This window comes from Trachurus japonicus, chromosome 20 (assembly GCF_045865225.1).
Source record: "Trachurus japonicus isolate A0001 chromosome 20, Traja_1.0".
NCBI lineage: Eukaryota > Metazoa > Chordata > Actinopteri > Carangiformes > Carangidae > Trachurus > Trachurus japonicus.
Genome location: NC_140926.1, coordinates 19295776 through 19321189, shown reverse-complemented (window position 1 = coordinate 19321189; position 25414 = coordinate 19295776). Strand labels below are relative to the sequence as shown.

Below are 25414 nucleotides of genomic sequence, written 5' to 3'. Positions count from 1 at the left end.
GCTCAGAGTGTGACGTAGTAGAACACACCAGCGAATATGTTGCTTGTTGAATTGCAAAACATCACAGAAGCACTCTTCACTTTTTATTCATCACATTTTGTTTGGCAATAGAAGCGGTGCCGGCACTATTTATTTCACTTATTTAATTCTGTTCTCTTTTATTCTTCCTCTCTCCTGTGTTTTGAATTGTGTTTTTTTGTTTTTTTCTCCCAGTGAAAAAGCTCCATGTCTTGCCTTGGTATAAGGGAAGTGCAACAAATAAACAAATAAACTTGCCTTGCCTGCTTTATTGTCCTGAATGGCTCCTTTTTTGTCTCAGTAAACATTTATTTTGTCTTCCTGCAGCGTTAAACCAACACTTCTACTATGGGCTTTCCGGGCTTAAGTGAACAAGAGCTGTGCAGACAGGTGCTACATTTTAGGAAGTGATAACGGCACAATCTAGCCGGTGCTTTATTTGACATTACAAAAGCACAACAAGTCCTCCAACTAAAACAACCAATTTTTAAGGTTGCTGAATAGTCAGGGTTGGTTTTGGCACAAAGAGTTCTTGGTTACATTTTATGGTTAGAGGACATTTGTCACCATGGTTACAATAATTAGTGGTTAAAGATGTAGGCTATGGAGGCTGGCAACTCTGGTAACATGTTTTTTAACAAATACTTCCAATGTTATAAGGTTTTTGGTTTGTTTTACAGTTGTCCCATTAGCTGTTTGATACCTGCATTTTAAAGTGTACCCCACAGGCTGGCTAGCAGTGTCGTTTAGTGCTCTTCTATTTTCATTACCACCACACAGCTAATCGTCTACCTCTTCCTCGCCCAGGAAAAAAAAGAGGCTGCATTTGAAGGGGTCTTTGAAATGGGACTGCCCAGTCGAGCCGCTGTGACGCAATCAATCTTTATATGCAGCCTCCAAAGGGTTTGGCCCCGCAATTGATTAAAGGTTTCACATGGGAAATGAATAGAGGTCTCATGTGTTTTGTCGACCCATCCATCCACCTCATTCTCCTTCTAATGTGGACTTTATTGATCTTTTCACTACGTCAGCGGACTTCCTCCTTTTGCTCCTGTCATAATTAGAGGTCAACTGAACATGAAACACAACTATGTGGAGTAATAAGCCACTGACGCAGAATATCTATGAGATTATTTTGTTTTGTTTTGTTTTTTTCTTCACAAATCTTCATTACCATAGCTACATGTTCAGTTGCTCAATTTTGGTCTGATATTTGAATGTCACCCTGTAATTCAATTCAGTATCAGGAATACAAGTTATTTGTTATGGAGAACAACGAAGGAAAACAGCAAAGACGCTACAGCAGAGAAGAATTCCAAATTCTCCACACATGGAGTATAAGAAGTTGAGGATGGATTTAAAGAATTCACTCTGAAGCTTAATTTTGATGTAATACCTTCAAAGGGAAAATACAATGCTTTTTTTCATTCAGCAGCAGACTTTTCCACCCTGTTCTTTTCAACCCAGTCTCCGGTGTAGGGCTGAGATAGGGTTGTGTTTGGTAGCTGTGGCTTCTCAAGTGATTTCCAAGAAAATGAGCTGCACCTAGATGTCATGGTGGCACTGGCACTTTGAAATCATGGAGAAAATAAGGGTGTGATTTTCCTCTGCTCTTGACATAAATACATTGCAAAACAAAATCTAACACCAGCTGTGGTCTTCAAATCGACCCCAATCGCCCCAACTTGCTGAACTTTTCTATTGAGTCATTGGATTTACACTACCGAGGTGTACCTAATAAACCTGCAAGTGTGTGTAAATGGCCCATGCAAACGATTATTGCTTAACACTCAGTAAACATGCTCTCAGACAGTGACGACTATTGTGTTTGCTTACATGCCATACTCAAGGGTAGTCGCCGATGCCTCTGCATAATTAACAGGGTTAACAAAGGTTGTGGCCACAAATGCATGCAGCTTTGCACATTAAGATCAGCACATTCCTGTAAACCAAACCTGTCAGCTTAGAGAGAGCGCTCAGCAGCAGTGCTGACAGCTTTATTTCCATATGCATAAACACCCTCGGAATAATACAAAGTGACTGGTATTAATTAAAGCACCCATATGTATCAGCACTATAATCCCTGGCTACAGCGCAATTCAGGAGTTCATTAGAAGCTGAGGCACATTTCAATGGCAAACTGAACAGCAAAAAGTGAAGAGTGGTCTTGGTGATGGTATGCATTCATTTAATTCGGTCTAAACAAATTGTTCGGAGACTTTAACAATAGGCTTAATTCAAAAGACTGTGACAAGTCGTCTTTGTTGAGTGGTGACAGCCATGCTTGCACAGGCTTGTATGACTTTGAAATTGAATGCTGTAAACACATCGGTTCATAACCAAACCATGCGCCTGTAATTTGTCAGCTAGGTAAACTGTGATATTTCCCTACAATACAAAGTCAAACACAGGGACATGTTTTTTTTTCTGCACCTTTCCTGTTGCGAATAAACCTTCTTGTTGTGATGAAAACTATTGATGAATGAGTTGCAAGGAAGGAGGCATTTCGATTTTATTGAGTCTCTCTACTCATAGTGGAGCACTGGCAGTAAAACAACTAGAGAGGAGACTGAACAATGAGATTGGACAGTGCTGTTCACTGGGGCACAGAGGGTTGAACCTGCTCCAACATAAACAGTATCAATGCCATCACTTCTTTTTTGCCTTGGCCGGTGGTAATGGTTGCTCTCCCCTGAGCTATTGGGGATATTGTGCCAGTTCTCTCATGTTTATGCATAGAATTGCGGCCACCTCCCTCCCACACCCACCATTCCTCCGTTAGTGCTGATGTCTCTGTTTGGTCTGTCTCTGCAGCAAGTGCCACCAGACATGGTGAGTCATAAGTAGTGTGGAAATGATGTGTTTTGGGAAAGGCCATGGAACAGCAGGGTGGGGGGAGTGTAGTGTTTAGTTATCATAACCTCCTGTTGTACCGATTCAGAGACTGTTTTCATCAAACTGGTGCTCACACAGGTCTGTGATTAATACAAACTAGACTATCAAGACACAAAGTGCAGCTGTAGGTGTTGGGGATATCATTAGTTTTGCAGGTATTTAATCATTTGACAATGCTGAGTCAGGGAATCACCAAGGTGATTCACAGTTTATCCCCAAGGGGGCAGGAATGTGTGCACCACATTTCATGCCAATTCATCCGATAGTTGTTGAGTTGTTTCCCTTGAGGACCATTAATTTAGATATTGTAAACAAAAAAGTAAGACAGTGTCAAAAGTATTTAAATTCATCATCAAAACCATTAATGTCTTTATATGAATTTTGTTGCCAGTTCACCCTGTGGATTTTTGGATAGTACACAATTTAGCTCAGTATATGATGGGACAGATAGGGAAGAACTGTAAGTCTTCACACTGGAAAAGTAGGGGCCAGAGATTTCCTGCTGATCTATTAAAGTTGCAATCTGGAAGATTCCAATCTTAGTTGGTTTGGCATGACCTGAAGTTATAGGAGATGTGGTTCAATACTATAGGTGGCAACAAAACAAACTTACTATTTTAATAAAGGAGTCAGAGAATAATGGACTTTCCCCTCATCATTCTGTGAGCACCCATGATCTGATTTTGTGCTGAATGAGGCATGAGTGTGTAAACAGCAGGGCACGGTGAAAGGGGTTGGCTACCTGGCTGAGAAGTTGGAGGCGTGCAGCCTGTCGCCTGCAGCTCTCCATCTAACAGCTCACTGTGGCTGCTCCTACTTGTTCCATCACTGCCTGCAATGTTTCAAACTGATCCACTGTCAAAAGAAAAATGGCTAAAATGACCATGGACTTGTTCTGTGGAAGCAATTTTGATGGATGTTAGCATGAGGTGCTTAGCTCACTGACAAACACATTCCATGTGGTTAAATGTTCCCAATGTAAAGCTGCAGCAGTATGACCTGATCAGTTTGTGTCAGCGAATGATGCCTCTTACAACTTTTACATAAAATGTGTTGTTGCATTATAACATATGACCTCCACGAACATTCCATAGCTCTAGTAATTAACTTCATCAGTTACACACAAAAGCTGTAGACATTTAGCCAGCAAGTCACAGTTGTAGCTGCTGCACACAAAAGCCATAGATTACTGGATGTACATTCTAACACATTTACCCAAGCTCAGCCTTGGTTTCTACCTGTTGGATGTGATAGCAAGAGACAGAAAGGAATCACTTCAGATCCATTGGTAAAGGCTCTGTATTGTATGTCACCGACTGCTTTGGCTTTCATCCAGACCTTCTATTACGTTGTCAGCAGACCGTAGCAAGAAAGGTCTGAGGCACTCGATTCAATGACTGGGGAAATAGGACCATTTCAGTGCCTTACCGAAGCCTCAGTGTGACTTTGTAATTCTTGCACCTTGATTGCCTTTTTTCATTATGCCGATATTTAGCAGAATCAGGAAACACTCCCTTTAAAAGCATTTATTTGTTGGTTTGTCTGGAGAAAACCAATCAAATGTGAAGTGACTTCTCCCTCCGAGGAAGGTTGTGCTGTGTTGTCAGAGGGGGTTGTGGGAAAGAGGTGGAAGTTAAACACTCATTTTGTGGAAGATATAAAGGATATGAAAGGTGAGCAATGAAAAGGATGTTTTGGAGGTTACTGGAGGATCTTTGCATATTTTTTCAAAGCATGTTTAAACTAGTTTTTACTGAGATTTTCTATCACCATGAAGTCAAAAGTCTTTGTGTTCCCTGGTTTAACATGATTAATTATATGAAGATGGAGATGAAGAGTGCCATTTACATGTCTAATTATTAAACCTCTTGTGCCTGTTCACAATTTTTAGGTCTAAAATCTTATGGCCCATTGACACTGACTAACCAACATACTGTAGGTGCATACAGTACACTTTGGGTTATTATAGTAAATGAGTCATTTATAAATAAGACATGATACAAATACGTAAATACTGAAAGGGATTTTGTCCAAGTGTGGTTTATTTAAGAAAAACAGTGTTTATTACATGACTGAACTGCAGTATTTAGCCCTAATTTATCTTTTTACAACTCTAGTACAAGTCTATTCACAGGACCCACCTAACAGAAACATACATTTTCATGTGGGCCTTCATTAATTACAAAATTACTCGAGTGTCTCCAAAAATAAAAAATACAGATTGATGACTGAGAGATAAATAGATAAATACACAAAAAAATCTAATCAAACTCAATCAGCCAATAAATAAATAGAACAATAAATAACATTCAAAACATCTTTGGCCGAACTCAGGCCACTTCATTGTCCCACAGAGTCGATGTTGGTCTTGGTAGATGCCTGGGCCATTCATAGCACAGTATTCTATGCTGACTGAACCAGCTTACAGTAACCTATGAGGGTCTAAGGAGCAACACTGGATATGTGGCATGAAATAGCAAGTGAAAGAGAACAATTATATTGAGGCACTTTTAAGGATGTTGTAGGAAATGACAACATTTCCGTGTGAATCGGTATTCCCCAAGAGGAAACAAATTTTAAGATGAAACAACATTCAATTTAGTGACAATTGAATGGCTGCCTTGCTCATCTAATCATGTTACCATATGTTCCCTTGATTTTTACAATTTTGGGACTGAGCATGGTAAAGTACCACATAAAAAAAGAGAAAGAAAACAGTGAGCTGGACAAAGATGACAACAGATAACATGGGAGGAAAACAATGCTGGAAACGTTGTGTGTCACCAACCAAAAATAACATTGTTACATACTTGCTTTTTGAGTCTGTGAATAACATCAATGTGTGTTCTCTGTGGTTGTTGAGTCCGACTGAGATTCTGACTGTTCCCCAAATATCCCTGCCAATGTCTTAAAGCGAGGCCCCCAGTCATTGAGGTAATCATAGTCCTCCTCGAGGTCTATGGCGAGGGACTCGATGGAGCTTAGTGACTCGGCCACGGAGCCGTCGCCCTCGTAAGCGTACGTGGCCAGGGAGTCGTACGGTGGGGCTGAGTTGTCCACGTCGTGCTCTTTCAGACGCTGGTTGATGAAATCTCGGATGTCGGCGCTGTCCTGAGAGGCAGGCGGCCTGCGATCTCTCTTCAGCTCTGGTTTGACGTCCCTGCGGAACAGGTTCTCTTTGACAACCTTGGGATTGCGGAGCGTCCCCATGTCGAATGCATGGGTGTCCTCCTCGCCTCCTCCTTCGTCATCATAGTGGATGACATTATCCCGGATGTCCTCTTTGGAGGACATTAGAGTTTCCTTCTTCTTCTGCCGTCTCAAGCCCACGTAGAGGACCACAATGACTAGGGAAACAAATTGAGAGAATTATATGTTAGACCACTGATAACTGTGTAATACCTCTGAAGAAGGTGAAGACCCTGGTAATCACAGTGCTGGTAAAAGGTGTTGAGGTGTTTGGGTGACATTGTGTAGATGTTCAACAGCATGGCTGTAGAGATGGCAATGCCAGTTCTGTGCAGTTATTCATGAAGTTGATGAATGAAGCCCACTGATTTGAGTAAGATTTGTTGTAACACCACCATTGTGTTGCCATTTGTTGCTTTTTGTCGAATGTCTTTACAATTAATTATTAAATACCTAATTACTGACTTATTTGCCATGGCATTTATATGTCCATGTCCTTCCTGACTTTAAACTAAGACAAGTCAATCCCCTTTAAAAAATATATAATAATAATGATAATGATAATGATAATAATAATAATAATAATAATAATAATAATAATAATAATAATAATAATAAACCCTAATCCTGCTCCACAGGCTAATGGTTAAAAAGCTTAAAACTAATAATGTTCCCATTAGCTTCAGGTGTTTAGCACTAATTAGCAAATGTAAGTGTGTTAACAAACTAACCAAGAAGCTGAATGCGTCTGTGTCATCTTAAGTACATTAGAATGCGGGCATTAGCATCAGCTCAAAGCACTACTGGTTCTGTACATACAGCTTTACAGAGCTGTAGGCTTACTGAAGGTCAACTATTGCCCTCAATTTAATATTATTTCAGTTGTAAAGGTAGAGTAAATGGAACCCCTTTGAAGCAACAGTTACAAAGCGTGCAATCTGGACATCTGGGGGAAAAATATCACTTGGTTTTCATGTTTTGACATATTCTGACCTGCAAATCAATACCTCGTGGGATTTGAATTGCTTTTGTAGCACGAAGCAAATAATTGCACAGGCAGAAATACATACTCAGTGAGTAGCCTACAAGTAGTGGAAACACCATTGCAGGTAAAAGTGCACCACTGAGAGTAGACCCAAAGCGACAGTTTACTGTTTGAGCACACATTCCTTTTAAAGCTTCCGTCAGGTTCTGCATTTTTCGGGCACTGTAGTACCACTGTGTGGTTTCCAACACGTAACGTTACAATACATTTCCTGCTCTCCCTTTCTCCTGTCAGTGCAATCTGTCTCCCCCTGTCTATCTCCCTGAGAGTCCCTCTCTCTGTCTAGCGAAAAACTCAGTAAAATATGTGTTTTTCCTCTGGGTTTTTAATATACAGTTGCATCTTGGAGGAAGAGCAATGGCCAGGATAAAACTGAAATCATTCAAATGAAAGAATCCAATAAATATATTCAGACTGGGAAAAAAAGCCTTGAGTAGGTCTCTTACTTTCATCCTCTCTGTATCTCACTTCCTCTCCGCCTTCCTTCACTCCCTGGTGATTGTATCTACCTGTGTGTAGTGTGATAGTGTGCCAGCTCCCCCCAGTGGCGCCTAAACTAAATTTCAACAACAGGCAGATATACAGTATAGGATGGACATTGGCTGGACTCACAGGGTGCACCAGTCCATACTGTATCAGTATGGAGGAAACAGCAATGCAGATGAAAGTCTCTGTGGCGGTCTGTTTAATTTACCTCATCATTCCCCTGCACAGAGAGAACCACTACAACTGGGTCATCCTGACAAATCCTACACAGGAACGAAGTGGCTCTATGGAAATGTTCTCAGTGTGAGTTCTGATTTGCTCTGCCACTTCACTGCTCAGGGACAGCATGACTGTTTGGCGCCAGGCTCAGCCCTGGGTGCGAGTCAACTCTGAGCTTTGAAGAACGTTTTTTTTTTTTTCTCAGATGAAGTCAACACACCGATACGGCTCCACTCTGAACTGTGTGCTTTTATGTCCCTTCACATATAAAACAATGAATATGAATATGAATGAAAAGGGATTAATGTTGAAGCGTGGCAGCAATTTCATGGATGATTCCCTGTTAAACCATATAATAGAGGAGGATAGAGAAAAGTAAATACAGCTCAATTCAAAAGGTCATAGCTCCCCTTGACTTCCACTGTAAAATGGGAACTTCTTTAACAACCTTCCATCCCACATTCATAATTCAGAAAATGATGCCATAAACCTACATTTACGTCCTCCCTGCTATGCAGATGAGTTTGGACATTAATAGCGGGGAATTAAGGAGGAGTTTTACAACTATGACCTTGTGGGAAATGTAAAAGCTGCAGCCTGGGAAGCGGCCACGGGGCAGCCAAATTGGATTTAGTTTATAGAGCCAAGCGTCCCTCCCTCCAATCTCAAATGTCTCACTGAATGACCAAAATCATATGGGTTATGTGATTATCTACCGACTCTCCAGCAGAGATGCGCAGCCAAACCGATGGTCAGCTCGTCTGTTTGGAAAGAGTCGTTGTCAGACATAACTGAGTGGAAATAAATCTGCCCGTTTATCTGTGCATTTAGGTGGATGTATATTTCTACTTTATGAACTCAGTTGAATGTCACGGCTATAATTTCAACGATGACATTTCAAGGTTAGCAAAATTTTAAAACTGCACCAGGAAAGGATTACTATAGATGTGGTGACATCACCTACCAGCTTTTTTCTGTGGTTTAAGGCAACACATCTAACTATCAGGGTTAGGGCATCCTGTCTTCTTAATGATTATCAGTGGCACTGTGCTAATGTGAAACCTGTTACATTGCAGGAGACAAGCAGGTCTCACCTAGCAAGATGATGATACATAGAAGGATGGCGATCAGAGCTCCGGTGCTGAGGCCCACGGGGAGAAAGATGGCCTCTGCACTGCAGGTTAAGAGGGATCCATCAGATTCACAGCCACAAACGCGGATGGTCAGGGTGCCGGTGCCGCTCTTAGGTGGGTAGCCATTATCTTCAATCACCACGGGGAGGAAGTAGATCTCCTGTAAACGGCGTCTGAAGCCACTCCGCTTTGTCACAATCCCAGCTGTGTTATCTAGAAGAAGGGAAACAGAGATTTTTTTTTTCTTAGATTAAAAGAATCTTTAAATTTGTGTGAAAAGGCTTACAGTAGTGTAGCAAGTGCTTATTCCTTGATCTATACAGGTGTTCCGACCAAAGCCACAGAAAATACTCCTCCCGGTACAACCTCACATCAATCAGACAATCCTTTGAGATACGCCTGTAGGTCCAAGAATGAGAAAGATAAACCGTTTCAATGTCTGATAACTCTTCATGTTTGATATGAGATCCTCTGGCAAATGTGGCTCTCTGAATGTGATGAAAAACGGCAACATATCAAAGACATGGCTTATCACAGCTCTCGCCATTTTTACACCGCTTACTTTAAAAGGCGATGGAGTCATATTAGAACGTCTCTGGTTTAACCACACCCAGAACATTTACTGCCCTGAAACACTGCACCGCTGCATTTTCCTCCCCAATCTCCCTGCACTGCGAGAACTATTTGGATCTGTTGTTATTTTTTGTTATCTCCTAGCGCAGGCAGTATCACTCCTGTGAAACAGCAGATTAGCAATGAAAGATAATAGATAAAAAATAAATAAATAACAACACACAAAGGGAACAACTTGGGAAGACATCCGGAGGTGTGAGGATCGCAAGAGGAATAGGGGTCGACAATGTATATGAGAGCGAGGGAACATGTCAGGTTGGACCTGCCTGGTTCTGTCTGCTACAGCTAGACTGTCTGACCCCTGTCAAGCTCGGTTTGTTCTTCTGACGAAGCCTGGTACATTTTCTTGACAGGAGGTCAGGCATTTTAGCACACCTTGCATGTTGTGCACAACAGCGATTCTGTTTGTGCTCTCTCCCTCTCTTGCTGAACCTGTTCGCGGCGCCCATGGTGTTTTTATTTCCTGTCCCTGCCTATCAGATCTCACCCTGTATCTGGAGAGTGTGCTCGCAGGGCCCCTGGCAGTCGGGAAACTGCAAGACACTGTGTCCAAAAGGTAAAAACTGGATCAGAGGTTCGGACCGGGGCTTGTCAAGAATGGTGAATGCATTCGTTTTCCCTGGCCTCATCCTGCCATGTCCCACTTTTCATTACCGTCTTTCTGGTTGGACTTCAAAGGGCTCGGCCGCTGCATGCCGCAGAGTGTCATATACTATGCCCTTATCATAAGACAACGTCTGACTGCATGTGCTTGGGTTATTTTTAGGCCTGAAACATGCCACTCTTACAGCTCGGAGCAAAAAACGGTTCATCCAGCTAATAATTAGTCCTGAGCTTGTTGTAGTTTCAGTATTTTTCAAGGATGAAGCTGCATAAACTGTGGTAAGGTGATATCCCCAGGCTCTACTCGGTCTCACACGCCACTGACTCACCATGGCACCAAACACAGCTGTTGTCAGAGCAGAAGAGCACTTACTTCCAAAGTCCCGGATGGTGAAATTCTTGTTGGTTTTTACATCTTCCTTTGGCGATTTGAAGGCGAACTGTTGCCCAGACATTGGGAGATCCTGGTCTTTAGCGCTGAAGGTTTGAATCACCTGTAAAAAATAAATACAAAAGGAAGAGATTCTTATTTTGCTGTACTTAATTTTTTTTGTAGTTAAGTGTTGCTTTTCCATTGTTGCTGTCCTCTCCCCTAAGTCCTGATTTGCACAGTTGGAAGGTTTTGTATTTAGTAGTAGTTTCAGTGACAAATTCTGCTCTTTGATGGAAAATAAAATTCCAGGATTTGATCTGTCAGGAAATATGAAATTATTCAATTCATCCTGAACTGACATGTGTCAGACCTGTCAGTGCTGGAACAAGCCAGTGAATTTTTTCCATGTCAAGTCTTGGATACAGTCGCTCAGCTCTCGATCAATAACTTGTTGAAATTTCTAGATAACCTCAACACAGAGTGTGGAAGTTCATTCAAACCCGCTTGAGCTTGTTAAGTGTCGTCAACAGTGCTTTTACAATCCAACACCACATAGCAAACAAACTCCATCATTAATTTTGTGTAGAAGCATGCAGCAGCAGAGTTTAGTCAAACAACAGCTCCACAAACGGCCATTAACTTCCACCCTGCTAGACACAGACTGCTGATTCAGCCACCTCTCTTTCAGACATGCTGACGGCTCTTTACTCTCCTCTATTTCCCAAATGTCTCTGAGGTTGTTTTTTCTTTTTTTTCCTAAACTGGTTGCCCTGCCAGCCCAGCTGTGCCACCAGTCTGCTCTCCCCTACTCACTGGACTTGACCTGCTGGACACCTGATGCCTGTGGCCCAGGATCCCCCACACACGCAGCAGCAGCTAATCAGCCCTCCTGTCCTGTCCTACATCCACCTGCCTGTGTCGCCCTGCCTCTCTCTCACCTCACTATTTGAATAAAATTCCCTGACAGCAGGTGTTTCCAGTGCTTTGTTCTGCTCCCCACAGCAGATGTACACTTTGCACTATTGATTTTCTGCAACCAAATTAGCCGTGATAAATAAAGCTGCAACTAACAATTACTCCTGCATTTAATCTCCCCAACCTATTTTTTAAGTGAATTAGTTCTGTTAGAAATAATGCCCCGGAATTGCCCAACAGACATTACCACAATCAAAAGAGATGTCAAAAATTGTATGTTTTGCAGGTGCAAGAGCAATTAAATCTAATCCCACTGAACTGCTGTGTCCCAGGTTCAATTCACATCAGGGTCCTTCAGAATAATCAATGAGTAATTATCTGCCTGATGATTAGATTATAAATAATTTCAGCTCTAATAATCACTCACTCACACTCATAATAGCCTCCATATACTGGGTTGGGTGTGTTGTTTTCTCCCTCTCAACTCCTCCCTCTCTTTTCCTCTTACTCTCTCTCTGAGAGGTTCCAGGTGCTCTCTCCCTCCTGAGCAGGTGGAGCACCTGACACTGGCGAGGAAAGTGATAGGGGAGGTCCTTAAAAGGATTGGGAGAAGGAGCCCAGGGAGCTGTCTCACTGGTCTTTGTTTTGGTTGAGACTTGTTTTGTTTTTTATTTTATTTTAGCTTGGATTGGGGATCTCTGGTGGTGTAGTTTTTGGTTTTGGTTTTTGATTTGGACTGGGGGATTTCTTTCCTTTCTTTTAGGTTAGTTCGGTGGCAACTCTTGGGTACGACACCCTGCTGCATGGCTGGCCCAGGAGCTCCCCCTTGTTGTTACTTTTAGCTGGGACCTCCATTCCCTGATTTGTTTAGGATTTCTTTTTGGGCTCTTGCTATGTGATCCATAAAACTTTCCGCCACAAAGAAGTTGCAGAATGCACCTCCATCTGAGCCTTTGTTGACCATGGGAGGTAGTAACATATTGGATTTAATTATTTATTTTTTAAAGATATCTTTTTGGGGGTATTATTGCCTTTTTAATTTGACAGGCTATTGGAGAGAGACTGGGGGAATGACATACACAGATTGACACATTTGGAAATCAATCTGGCGACCATTGCATTGGGCATTGCCAACATGCTCCTGCACCACAGCACCCCAATACTGCGTTATCTAAAATAAAAACTGCCTTTTAAGTTTTGTTAATTTCTAGAACAGCGTTTCTCAAACTGTTTTCAGTCAGGGCACCTTTCTCACACACACACACTAATCCGCAATGTGAGAGGAAGAGAGAGAGGTCTACATGCCCGCAGCGCGCAGGCACGAGTTCACATGAATAATCCGCAATGTGAGAGGAAGAGAGAACGCATCTACATGCGCGCAGCGCGCAGGCACGAGTTCACATGAATATCTCACCGGCGTCTCTCTCTCCGTTCTGACTCTCTCTCTCAATCAGAGAATTTCCACCGGTGGAAAGGCTCTCTCTCTCTATCAATGTGAGACGTGAGCCTGGTACGACGCATTTTTTTCATAGCATCCGGTGGACACGGACCCTACTGCTCTCTCTCTCTCTCTCTCTCTGAACGCCGCTTGATATAGGCCTACCTACTGTATATATCAGGGGTGGAGTGGGGCAGGGTTAGAATAAGACAAATAAGAAATATGGGTAGCTATATTTTGCTATTTCCTTCAGAAGTGGGCACCAGTTAGATCATGGATGTGTATTAAAAGTAGGCTACAGAAATGCTGAATGGGGTGAAAGAGCTGCAATTAGTGCCACTCAAGCATTAACGCTGCTGACCATAACATTACATCCAGTCAGGTATATTTCCCCCTCCCTACTCTGCTCTGCGAATGGATTTGACTGACAGCGCGCTGCACACGCCACGGTTTGGGGTCTTGTCCTATCACCAACATGCTTCGGTGCCCATAGGTTCCGACTCTCAAGTGGTTAAAATCCAGAAGTAACGGTACAGCGTACCGAGGTACCGACGTACCGGCCCACTTAGCACGGACTGTGTTGTCTTGTTAAATGAATATAACTTATAAATAACGTGACACACGGGCAGGACTGATAAGCTTTGCTGTTTAGCTTCCGTGAGTCGTTCTATTTTTAGCCGTAGCCGCTAGTTTAATGATAACTTTCTCAGTGACTTTTCTCTAGCGCGTTTCCCATTTCCCATGAGGCTTTGCGCCATTCTACAATTTAAGAACGAACAAACATTGCTGGTTATTTTATATGTTTGGTCATGAAAGTTCAGTTATATCTGAACAAAAAGAATTAGATAAAGACAGGAGGCTAAACAAAAATCATTTAGTAGTCTGGATTGATGAGAGTCTGCGTCACTATCGCAACCATGAGTGAGATGTAAAAAGACAAGAAGTGGTATAAATAATGGTTGGACTGCTGATAACAATTAATTCAAGGAAACCTTGAAGATTATCATGAGAACATGATTGACTTACATTAGCCTCACTGAGGCTGGTCATAAAGACCGCATAACCGCGCAGGGCAACCTGCTCGATGATATGCTGGAGCATATTGGCTGGGCGGCCGACTGGGAGATCTTCTGGTCGGTCTGACAGCCGCTCCTCAACTGATATATATACGCTCTGATCGCTGCGATAAAAAAAGTGAACTCTCGACAGCTTTTTTCCGAGCTCCATACAGTAGGATCTAAATGGAAAGTAGACGGTGGACACGGCCCCTTTGCATATATAAAGAGAATGTATTCTATGAAATGTCAGAAGAGGTATTTTTTTCACGGCACCCTTGACGCAGTCAGACGGCACCCCAGTGTGCCGCATCACCCACTTTGAGAAAGGCTGTTCTAGAATATGGTGTCAAAATGAAAGTGATAATTAAGGACCAGTTCAGCCACACTGGTGCACCCCTATAGGTACTTAGTTAATCAGGTACCTCAAGGAACTCTTTTCTCTTCGTGGCCTTGAGCCTCTTTTGGTACTTCAGAGCACAGTTTCCTGACCATCTGACATTCCTCAATGGGCTTCATGTTGTTTGAGGCCCATTATTGCTACTGCTGGAGCTACTGCTACAAAAGTTCAACACCGAATAGTTCATTAAATGCCACTTCAGATGCAAGAATGAAAACTGAACCGGTGCAAAGATGAAGCAGGCGACACTGACTCATCAACTTCAGTGTTAAAAAATCAGCAGCTTTTTAAAAACCATTTGTTGCATTTGCTATTTTCAGTATTAATTACAGTCCATCATGTACAAATGTTCCTTTTCTTGTGCTCAAAGTGCCTCCCACCCCCTCTCAATCATGAGGAGAGCTGCGCCTGCTGCAACTGCTTATTATTGGGAGCTATTGTGTATGTTAAATGGCTTTAAGTGTACTTTGCTTTTGCACTCGGCTGCATTTAAGTTAAAGCCAGATAAGAGTGTCAGCTAAATAGTGTAAATGTAAATGTAATTATTCCAGCATAACAAAGTGATTGCGGTGGTTAGCATTCCACTGTGTTATGTTTTTTTTTTTTAAAGCAAAGGAAACAAATTAAAGAGTGGTGAACACATTATTGCACTGGATGTCCTTGGTATATCTAATTCATAGAACTCCACAGTGGTAAATGCTTGTTGTATGTTTCCTTTGTGGCTGCGTTTTCCCATTTCACACTTGACCAGTTGACCGGTCAGGCCTCTGAGTACAGTAAATAATAAAATCAGGAAATATTCCACTGTATTTCTTTGCCACGGCACTGACCTTTTTTCATTTGCAAATCTCACTCCCGCCTTATGTCCTCGGCTACTCTGCCTCTCGCTCTTTCCACACAATCAAATGAAAATAGTCAGTTCCCTCTCTGGCTTGGTCATGTCCTGAATAGAGATTATTTGCCAGGGGAGGTTGCGCCACAGCGTGAGACACTCCAAAACAAGTGGGCTGTATGTTTTCAAGCAGTGTAGAGTGCAGATAATCATCGAGGGAGAAATGTGATGGATTTTTACAAGTGAGGATCTGCAATTCTTTATCATCCACCAGCTGTGCACAACACCTGGTGGAATCATGCTGTGGGGACACTGGAAGACGGAGTGTATTCTGCACTGGAGGGCAAGGAGAGGGGGGAGGAGAGGAGCGGGAGAGGAAGCAGAGGGGAAAGAGGAGATAAAAAGCAAGATTGGAGCAAGTGAGTAAGAAATAGGATAGAGGATTATAAGACCAGAGGAAGAGACAGTGATGACTTTCAATACACGGCACGTGTGATGACTGCAGCTGATCTGAATATATGACTGCAGGTATCGGATGCGACACGGTTTCTACCATTGTTGACTTGCTGTGCATTTCTTAAGCTGTGTGTTTCTCTTCACCTCCACCAGCCTTGCTCCTTTATGGCGTTATTTTTCTGAGGAATTGAGTAGTTAATTGGTGAAGTGTTGAGAGCAGAAGTCAGACTCATGGTGACTGAGATCTGTTGATTCTCAAGGCCACTCAAAACCTGGTTTCAAATTCAAGTGTTCTCTCTAACCTCATGAGTAAAGGTCTCAATGCAAGGTTATAAAATATATAAAAATCCTTTGCTTTGACTTGAAAATCCTGTCTCATATGGTTTATGGAATACATTATAGTTTAACATCTTTTCTCCGTTGGAACATCCAGAATGTGAATGTAAACATAATTGATTCCAAAAGTTTTATCACTGGACCCCAAACATGTCACTGGAAAGTCTCAGTAAATGTGTGCTGACGGCTTCAAGAGTCCACATCACACTTGTGTGTATGCTGCATATTGCACTACAGTTCTTTTTCAAACTCAGTGTAATGTGACAGAACTACATTACATTTTTAAAGTCAGACTTAAGGTGTGCACAGAGAAAATGTCTTCTTCTTTTTCTTAAAAAAAAACAAAAAACTGTCTTCTGGTGTAAAACTCTGCAAACTTCCAAACTTCACTCAGTCCTGTGAAGGGCAAACATCCAAGTAAAGTGACAATAAGCAAGACATATTTTGAGTGGAGTGTAGCTTAAAATAGGCAGAAATGAAAGTTGAAGTTTGGAGGAAAACTGTCACAAAAAAAACCTTCACTGTCAGCAGATTTTAGTTCAAATGTTGTTAAATCCTGATTGGAAAATGTGAGGATGTGTTGTCAGGTTATTCCAGCTCATCTCATCCCTACATCTTTGTAACCAGTGAGGACAACACAAAACTCTGGCAGAAATGTGTGTGCTCATGTAGGACCCCATTGTCCCCAGCAGCTGGATGGGAGAAAACATCATTAGACCCCTTTTTAAAAAAAGTGTCTTGACTCAACCTTGAAGTCTATGGAAGACAGTGGTGTCTTCGAACAGAGGATGGAGCCGTTGTTTTGATTGTAATGGGTCTGAGGAGCGGGGAAACATCGTCGGCGTGATGAGGAGTCTACGGCAATTTGATGTACTGCCAAAGAAGCTGTTCCCTCACAACGCTAACTGCATATAGATGCTAGATAATGGGCTAATTTACAGGCACAGGTGGTTTACAGTGCACACAGGCAAATTCTAAGCTGCATCCCAAATATATCATCTGAAACTGTGCCGTCAGGACAAGCAAGGCAAGCAGTGTTTGATCAGTTAGGGCTAAAAATAGGCATTAATTAGAACAATACTGAGCTTGCACTAATTTGCCATTATAATAAGGCCATAACTATTGGCTATAAGCTTAATTAGCACACTGTTGATGTACACAGACACGGGGAGGCGGGGGACAAATAAAATGGATGTTTTCAAGAAAAATAAGAGATATAGATACCAGGCTATAACAGGTGGGCTGTGTGAGTGTGTGCACGCATGCAAATATGCTGAGTGCACCCCCACCTCACTGTGAGAGCAGAGGACATGCAAGACAAGCAGTGTGATCATGAATGATAGATGTAAAAATAAATGTATGGTGGTTAATAGTGACTGGCTGCATGGTGAGTTATCACAGCAGCTCATTTCAAGCAATAGTTTTATTTTACTGCTAAAAAGGAAAAAAGAAAATTAATGGAATTCATACTTTTTCTGTGGCCTGGTACTGAAGATGCTGCAGCCCGGTACCATTCACATTAGAAAATTGCTTCAGTGGTCTTCTGCTTAGTGTTAAAAGGTAGTAGTAGCAGCAAGTAAATGGACAAATTCCTGAGAGATTCATCATCTTAAATTGGTATGAAGTGTACTACATTTTAGTTATCACACTAAAATTTTTCTTTTCTTCTTTGTTAACCGAAGTGTAGGGTTCTTTACTAAATTACTGTACTAAGTTTGAGAAGTTTGCACTGTCACTGGTGTGTGTCATTGTCACTTTCTTGGAAATATTTTTGATATAAGATTTCCTCTATGCTGAACACTGAATGTGTTTACTGTCAGTTTTAGAAGAATAATCCTGAAACTTCTTCAACCAGGAGAGAGTACAGGGTGGTAAAGATGTCCAGAGCAGAAAGGTACAGCAGAGACATGCCGCACAAAATCACAAGAGACAGGACAGGTCCTAAATTTAAGAGAGATTCTATTGCTACCGTCATGAAAAAGTACGATCTAGTCTGGTTCATTTGCTGCTGTAGTAAAGAGCTGAATCACACATCAAGACGGTGGTTTGAGGGCAGAACTGTGACTTAATCATTTCAAGATTTAAATCCATACTCTGCGCTGAGACGTTCTCTATTAAATCCCTTTTAAATGAAAGCTTTTATTCAAGTGACCTTGAGGTAAACGGTGCAAACCCTCCTTCTGTTAGGTATCAATGCAAGAGCTACTGTAGCTGTGTGCATTTACCACAGGGATCTGGCGCTCCAAAAAAAAACAAAACACAGAACTACTCCCTCCATTTTTATCTCCACACACCATAAAAATAGCGTTCATTTCTGCCTAAGTGTAAACAACAACCCTTTGCCAGCGTGTGTATAAATCAACACCTTTCGGATTCAATTTAGCCCCTTTAGAGAGATTTCAACAACCACCTTGAAGCCATATCAGCTCTATGGGAGGACAAACAACACTCCAATCAGCAGTTGGCAACTCGCTGAAAAATCAACATGCGTTAACACTTGAGGATTTGCTGTGTATTCCATGCCATGAGCGCTTGACGTGTGCAAAAGAAGGCCAAAGAGCATGTGGCAACATACCTGTCCCGTTTTAGCATTTTCACACACAAAGGTTTCGTAAGGACTGGCGAGCTCAGGTGGAAACTCGTTGATGTCCAACACGTGAACGGTGACGGCCACCCGACTGGTCAGAACTGGACTATCTGGTGGGGGAAAAAAAGAAAGGAAAGATAAACAGTGTTTAAAGAAAGAACAACATGTGGAGAGTGTTGCATGGATGCAGATTGATTTTTTTTCACAGCACTGACATCATGTGGATATCTAAAGTAACACCACCTTGATGAGAAGCCAAAGCATTTAGGTTTATCAGAGTTGAAGCAGGGTGGACGAGTGGTTAAAGAGTCACGCTGGAGCAGGAGCTGCACTGCCCAGCTGATGCATAACTTTCAGCGGGACTCTCCTCTGCCGCTTTATGATGCTTTTGATTGATGATGAGAAGGAGAATTAAATAAAAACAGACAATAAATGCATTACATGCACTGCCTACAAATAAAGCATGCCTCACATTATAGAATATGGCTCTCCAGAGAGGATATTTTCGTTACTATGTTTTTTTTTCTTCTTCCTCAGGTTCTGTTATGGGTTTTAGCTATAAGATGTGCAGCACATATTAATTATAGTGTGAAAGCCCCCTTGAGAGAGACTAACTTGAATCCGGGGTTGTTTGTTACAATGCTTCCTCGCTGCAGGGGCACAGCGCGGAAATGTTCTTTTTGTGTGGAAGCCCGAGTAAGGTAAACTTTATGGATTTGATGTGGGAATAGGCTTTGCTTTTCAGTGGGGGGCTTAGCGTGCACTTGTTTGTGTGAGTGCAAGCGCACGGGTGCGTAGGTGCGCAGGTTTTTGTGTGTAGGTGGGTGGTTGAGAAGAATGCAGGGGGGGGATCTGTGGAGTCGTCTCACAGGGATTGGAGCCGCAGCCACGGCTCAGTTAGTAACCTGTCTCTGACCTTGATGGAAAAAGCAATCTTCCCACCAAGGTAAAAATGACACCGGGCACGGGATTTGCTGCTTTGCACTGTCTGAACTACCAACATTAATGCTCGACCAGCAAAAATACTGATCTTTTCTGTCATCAAGGTCCTGAATACTCTGGTCTTTAAAAAGTTGCAGCAACTTCAAATCTTGCAGAATAGTGAATTCTGTGAAAATTGTTTTTTTAAAGCCTTCTGGATACAGGAGTTTATCGTCTCCTCCTCGTCTCATCCCAGAAACTCATCGTCTTAACTGCTGACTGACTCCCAGTACATCATCAGTAATATATCTAACAGCCCACTAGATGGAGCAATGGTATAGTGGTTATATTCAAATCTGAACCAACATCAGCGTTTCAGCCCAATAACACATGCTCTGCTTATTTTATTAAATCAGATTCCTGTGTTGCTAGCTTGAGTGGTCACCCATAAAGTCGCCTGCCTTATACTGCCTTTCTGCTGGATATTACTTTTTTAATGAAGCTCATTTTAATAAAAAGCCCCAATCTTTGCAAGCCATCAACCACAAATCTATAAAGTGTGCCGGGAAATGGAGATAGAAAGATTCCTGGTGGATAACAATCTGTTAAAAGTGGCAACAGTGACCAGAATAATTGAGCAAATTCACAACACAAATATTGCGCGGAGCTGAAGTCAGCTGCTGTAAACAGATAGAAAGTGTGCTTCCTTGTCGCCTCCTGCCAAGGTTATTATTGCATTTAATAGATCTTCCTCTCTCTTTGACTCCCAAAAAATTGCCACTGGGCTTAAATGCCAAAAAGCAAACTGTTAATCTAGCCCCGGTTCTTATTTAGCCTGTGCCTTCTGCTGTGCTCTGTGTCTCAGGAGAGCAGCACACACAGCTCTCATTTTGCTGCATGGCTGCAGTGTCTCGCAATGACCGCACAAGTCTCTGAGGCTTTGCGAAGTGTAAAGTCTCCAACTCAGGTGCTGTGCAAATTATTGCAGAGTGAAAGGTAGCATTATCGAAGACAGAAAATGTAATCAAGCAGCTCATATTGTTAGGTTTTTTATGAATAAAAGGCGTGGGTGGGCACATTTTTAAAAACACCACAGCGGCAAGGACACACAGCAGATGCACAGACGGGTCAAATACAGAGGTCAGAAAAAATGTTGCGTTTATTAAAAAATGATTTGCAAAGCCAACTAAGACTGCTTTGAAATTGTAGAAAATGGAACATTTTCTTTGTGCGCTTGACCTCTCTTTATATAAACAATGCATTATTTGTGTGAGCATTAAGGGCCTGTGCTTATGGTTTAAAATCCGAATCACAGACAGATAAAAATAAGCCAACAATGATAATAGAGTGCATCGCAGAGGAGCAGTAACAGCTCTGCAATACTCTGAACACAAAGTTCTGCCAAATCTCACTCAAGGTCAAAAGCAGATTTGAACTTACAAGTTGGGACGCAAGCCCTGGGGGTGCTGTGTTTATCTCTATGCTTCCTGCCATTATTTTTTAAACACTGGCTCTGGATGTTTTTTTTTTGTTTTTTTTCTGCCATTGGGGAAATTGTCTCTAGACAAACATCGGTCCTTCGATAGTTGAAGCAGAGAGGGCACGGAGGGCTGTTTCAGAGGCTCACATCGGGGAAAGGTGATAAGAGGAGTAAAATGTAGGTGGGCGAAGGCGGGAGATGTGAAGAAATACCGCTCGATTCCTGCGTCAAGTACGATCAGCCTTGTAAAACCATCTCCGTCTCCCTCCTCCATCCACGCTGCATCCTTTCAGCTTACCTCATCCCTCCCAATTCCTTGACACTTATACACAAAAGCCACACAAAGAAGCGCACACACACCCATAGAAAACAGAATTAGCATGTCACTGCCATGACCTTGAGGGGAAGTGAGTAATATCAGTTACCAAGGCGACAATGACTCAAGTTTTAACAGCCCATATTTCACAGTCTATCCTAATGAATATACAGCGTGGGTAATTTTGATTGAGCACCAGCCTGCCTCTGGGATAATGACTTTGACGGTTCTTAGCAGATTTGATGACTTGATGACGATGGATTTGCTTATTTATCCGGAAATTTGCTCCACTTCCTTCATAAAAACATAATTAGCTTGATGACATGTCTTAAAGGCACGGCTCCACATCAGTTCACCCTTCTCCTCCTCGGCTTTGGCTCACAACGTGCTGTGACGCGGAGCTGCATCTGCTTGCTGTAAAGCTCTGGGAGGTTCACATTTTACTGCAGTGTAAGTAAAAGTTGACTCTGGCAAGAAAAGCTCCCTTCCAATGCCAATGTCATCAAACGTGTTAAAAAAAAAAAAAAAAAAATGGCAGTTAAAAAGGAAAACAGAGTTGAGGCGGGTGTGCTAGAGGAGACAATGTCCTGAAGATACATTCTTCCAGGAGAGCCATCATGGTTTATAGTCACCCATAAACCTTTCCAGCAAAATGGGATTGAGTATTGACTTGAGTAAAAGTGTGTTAAATCCTTCACACAGATTATGGGGAGGGAAGGACAACGACACCTGCATGAATCACAATCTGTTTTGTTGTCATACTTACTAAGTTTGGTGGCGACGATGGAGATGTTGTGCTGGGCGATGCTCTCTCTGTCAAGGAGTTCGTTTGTGGATATGGTTCCCTCCACAGGATCAATGTCAAAGTAGCTGTCCAAGTCGCTCTTCCAGTCAATGGAATACCTTAAAAGAAAATGTTTGTTTAATGACATTCATTTCCCACATAAAACAGAGAATTAAACCATAGTGATTTTCCCTCTGGGCTCATGTATTTGAATTAGGTGTAATATAATGTTGGCGTAGCCTTCATTACTCATTCTGAATGGTCATTTCCAGAAAAATGTGCTGAGTATTGCATATATATTCCAATCTAGTAATGGGGCACATGTACTTTGGCCATGCTGAGCAAACGCTTTTCTTGAGAACACAGATGAATTTGAAGCACTGTTGAAATCCCATCAATCTCTTGCGGCTGATGGAGAATCAAAGGTTAGATTAAAAAATGTGTGGGGTTTTTTTTTGTGTGTTTGTTTGTCTGTGAAGCGCGGGAGAAGACGACCCCTCTGTGAAATCCATCTTTGGTCTTGCCCAGTCGCTCTGAGTGCAATACAAAAGAGATCTGAAACCAGACCACATTCCACTGTCAGCGCCATTCATCACTACATGGTATTTGATCTTAAAAGGCGATTTTTCATTAATAATTTGGTCATCGTCGATTGAGTTCCCAAAGGAGAAAATATGTTGTTGTTGTCTTTTATTCCTCTCCACAAGGAGGTCAGAGGTTGGGGGGTTTAGTGCCTTGCTCTCGGGCATTTCCACATGACTGATGCTTAATTTCTCATGGGCTTGAGCCTGGGCCTTTCAAATGAAGAACAGCCTCTCCAAGCCACCATTCTGCCATTTTTTTCCCTTCTCTTTCACATGGCGAGCTATTTGATCTTAAAAGGCTATTTCTCATTAATATTTATCATGCTTGTTTTTTTTACGCTATAGAGCCTCAAACTGGACTTGACTCAGTCATTAAGAGAAAGAGGTCTAGCACAGACTCAAACCCCCGAGTCTTTTTCTGTAATGAGAATAATAATAAAACCACTTCAGTAGAAATATTTTTACAAGCTTTCGTTCCATCAAATTTTCTGTTTCAACTCTGATTTGTCCATGTCTTTAACTTGACGTTGCATGCACCCTTGAAGTGAACATGATCGTGTCAAAATAGTTTAGTGTGAGTTTCTTTGATAAATATTACAGTCAAACTCCCATCAAGAGTTCAAAAGATCAATGGTGTGCCATTTTACCTGAGGGCAAAACAATTTTTTCTTTTTTTTTTTGGAGGGATGTGATTGGAGTCAAGCTGGGACTGATGTATACGTTCACCGTCTGTAATGCCCAGTGGTTAGAGAGAGTGCCCCATTACCAGAATATTACAGATCAAATCACGAGCAGTGTATGTGAAGGTTTTGAAAGTTCCTCGAATGAGACAACAAACCCCCCGCCAGCCGGCCCCAACACAACCTCCAGCTAAATGGCAAAATGATACAATAAACTACTACATTTTATATATTTATATATATTCCTATGAGATATGAAACATCAAAATGTTTTACTTGTAATTGGTTCAATATCTACATTATCTTATAAGAGAATAGAGCTAATCAACAGCTATGAGAAAGAAATTAGAGATCTAAAGAGTCTACTTAAGCTCAGCTCTGTACTAAGAGCTGCAGATATGAAAATTAATTACAGTTTTATCTCCTGCCTTGAACTGCAGTGATGTTAATTCAGTCCAGTGAACGTATCACACAATACACAAGGTAATAGAAGAGGGGAAGGCACATATGAGTTTATTTTCCACAGTCACTGATTTTTAGTTGAAGGTTTTGCTGCAGTAGAGCCTTTAAAGTCCTCGTCCATTGTGCCTCTGCCGTGTCTTGTGATTTGTGATATTACCATTTTAGACAGAGGCCAAAAGTGCAGTCTTTAAAACTCATTCAAACTCTAGGAAGCTCTTTAGAATTGTCCAACAATGCAGTATTCATGATGCCCTTTTGTTTCCCCAGAGATAACTCGGCACTATACTGCTAAATAGCAAAAATCATTTGAGTCTAAAGTCTAAAAGCATAATTCCCTATGCATGATGGGTCACTGGCTCTATTGTTTTGAGGTGAAGAATGCAAAGCTTCCCTCTGAAGGCACACAAATGAACAATGTCAGCTGTGATATTGATGAATATTTAAAGTGCTGGAGACAAAGTGGAGATCCACAAGAGTGGAGGGCGTAAGCTTTTTGTTGTACAAATCTCTGCTTTTTCCACCCTTTTGTTTTCCCTGGAATAAAATATTCATAATAAAACAACTCCCATGCAACAGGTATCGTTGCCATTTGTGTAACACCGGAACGATCCGTCTTCGAAGCACCATTACTACTACAAAGCAATCTGCCTGAGCAATAGCAGCTAATAGATCTTAAAAAAAAGGCTTCTCATACATTTTTAATAATGCACTTCTTTTGTCTTTTTGCAGAAGACAGTCTATTGTTATCTACCACTCAAGTCTTATGTTAGGGTTGCGTGTGCATTTGAGTGGATGCAGGTGCATAGCAAGACAGAGAGACAGGGAAAGAAAAGGAACAACTCCCCCTGAGTATAATTCAGTCAGGTCTATAAAACTTAGCAGGGATGTCTGAGTGTCTCAGCTGATAATTACAGAGGAGTGACCGGTGATCGACAGTTAAGTACCTTGTAAAATTATTAGTTGAAATATGAATTTTATTTTATCAGGATTCATTACTCGGGTCTACAAAAACAATCACAGAGAGATCAAAACCCAAGAAATTCGTTTTAATCTATAAATTAAATCAGCAGAGATTGAATTAAATATTCAGCTCCTTTGCTTCTCTGGGATATATCACACTACCGCTTATGTTTTTTATCAGCTGTCCTATTCCATTTAGATCATATCTATGTTAATGAACAGTGTTTTCAATATGCAAACATGTTTTGTACTGTCCAAACACCAGCTCTGTCTTCCAATCCTGTCCAATATTATTAATCTTAGCATTAAGTTTTTTTTTTTCTTGAGAGCAACATCAGGACATGGGCAGTGATAAAAGCCCAGGAGGAGGTTCGTCCATTTCAATTTCCACCAAGACAGTTGAACAGCAGAACTAACGCACTCGTTTCAACATCTTTTTTGCGTCAGACCATGCTGTCAGGCTAAAAATACAGTGTTTTGTAGTTCTGACAGAATATGTAATTACTGTTATTTATGTCAATCATTCCACTAAAATAAACAGAAATCGTGTACATATATATAATTTTAAAATTGCCTGCATGATCTGTTAACAAAAGCAGCGCTGCTCTCCTAAA

At 41.7% G+C, this 25414-nt stretch overlaps 1 protein-coding gene across 1 annotated transcript in view; it reads right to left on the bottom strand.

Moving 5' to 3' along the window:
• Positions 1 to 4937: 4937 nt before the first annotated feature.
• Positions 4938 to 25414, bottom strand: part of LOC146966812 (cadherin-12-like) — a 43912-nt gene continuing 23435 nt past the window's right edge. Inside the window, exons 6-10 of the mRNA XM_085763075.1 lie at positions 22097 to 22233; positions 18602 to 18723; positions 10595 to 10715; positions 8947 to 9198; positions 4938 to 6260 (exon numbers count right to left, since the gene is read on the bottom strand). Of these exons, the coding sequence (XP_085619201.1) occupies positions 5749 to 6260; positions 8947 to 9198; positions 10595 to 10715; positions 18602 to 18723; positions 22097 to 22233 (1144 nt within the window). The 3' untranslated portion in view covers positions 4938 to 5748. The remainder of the gene's footprint in view (positions 6261 to 8946; positions 9199 to 10594; positions 10716 to 18601; positions 18724 to 22096; positions 22234 to 25414) is intronic.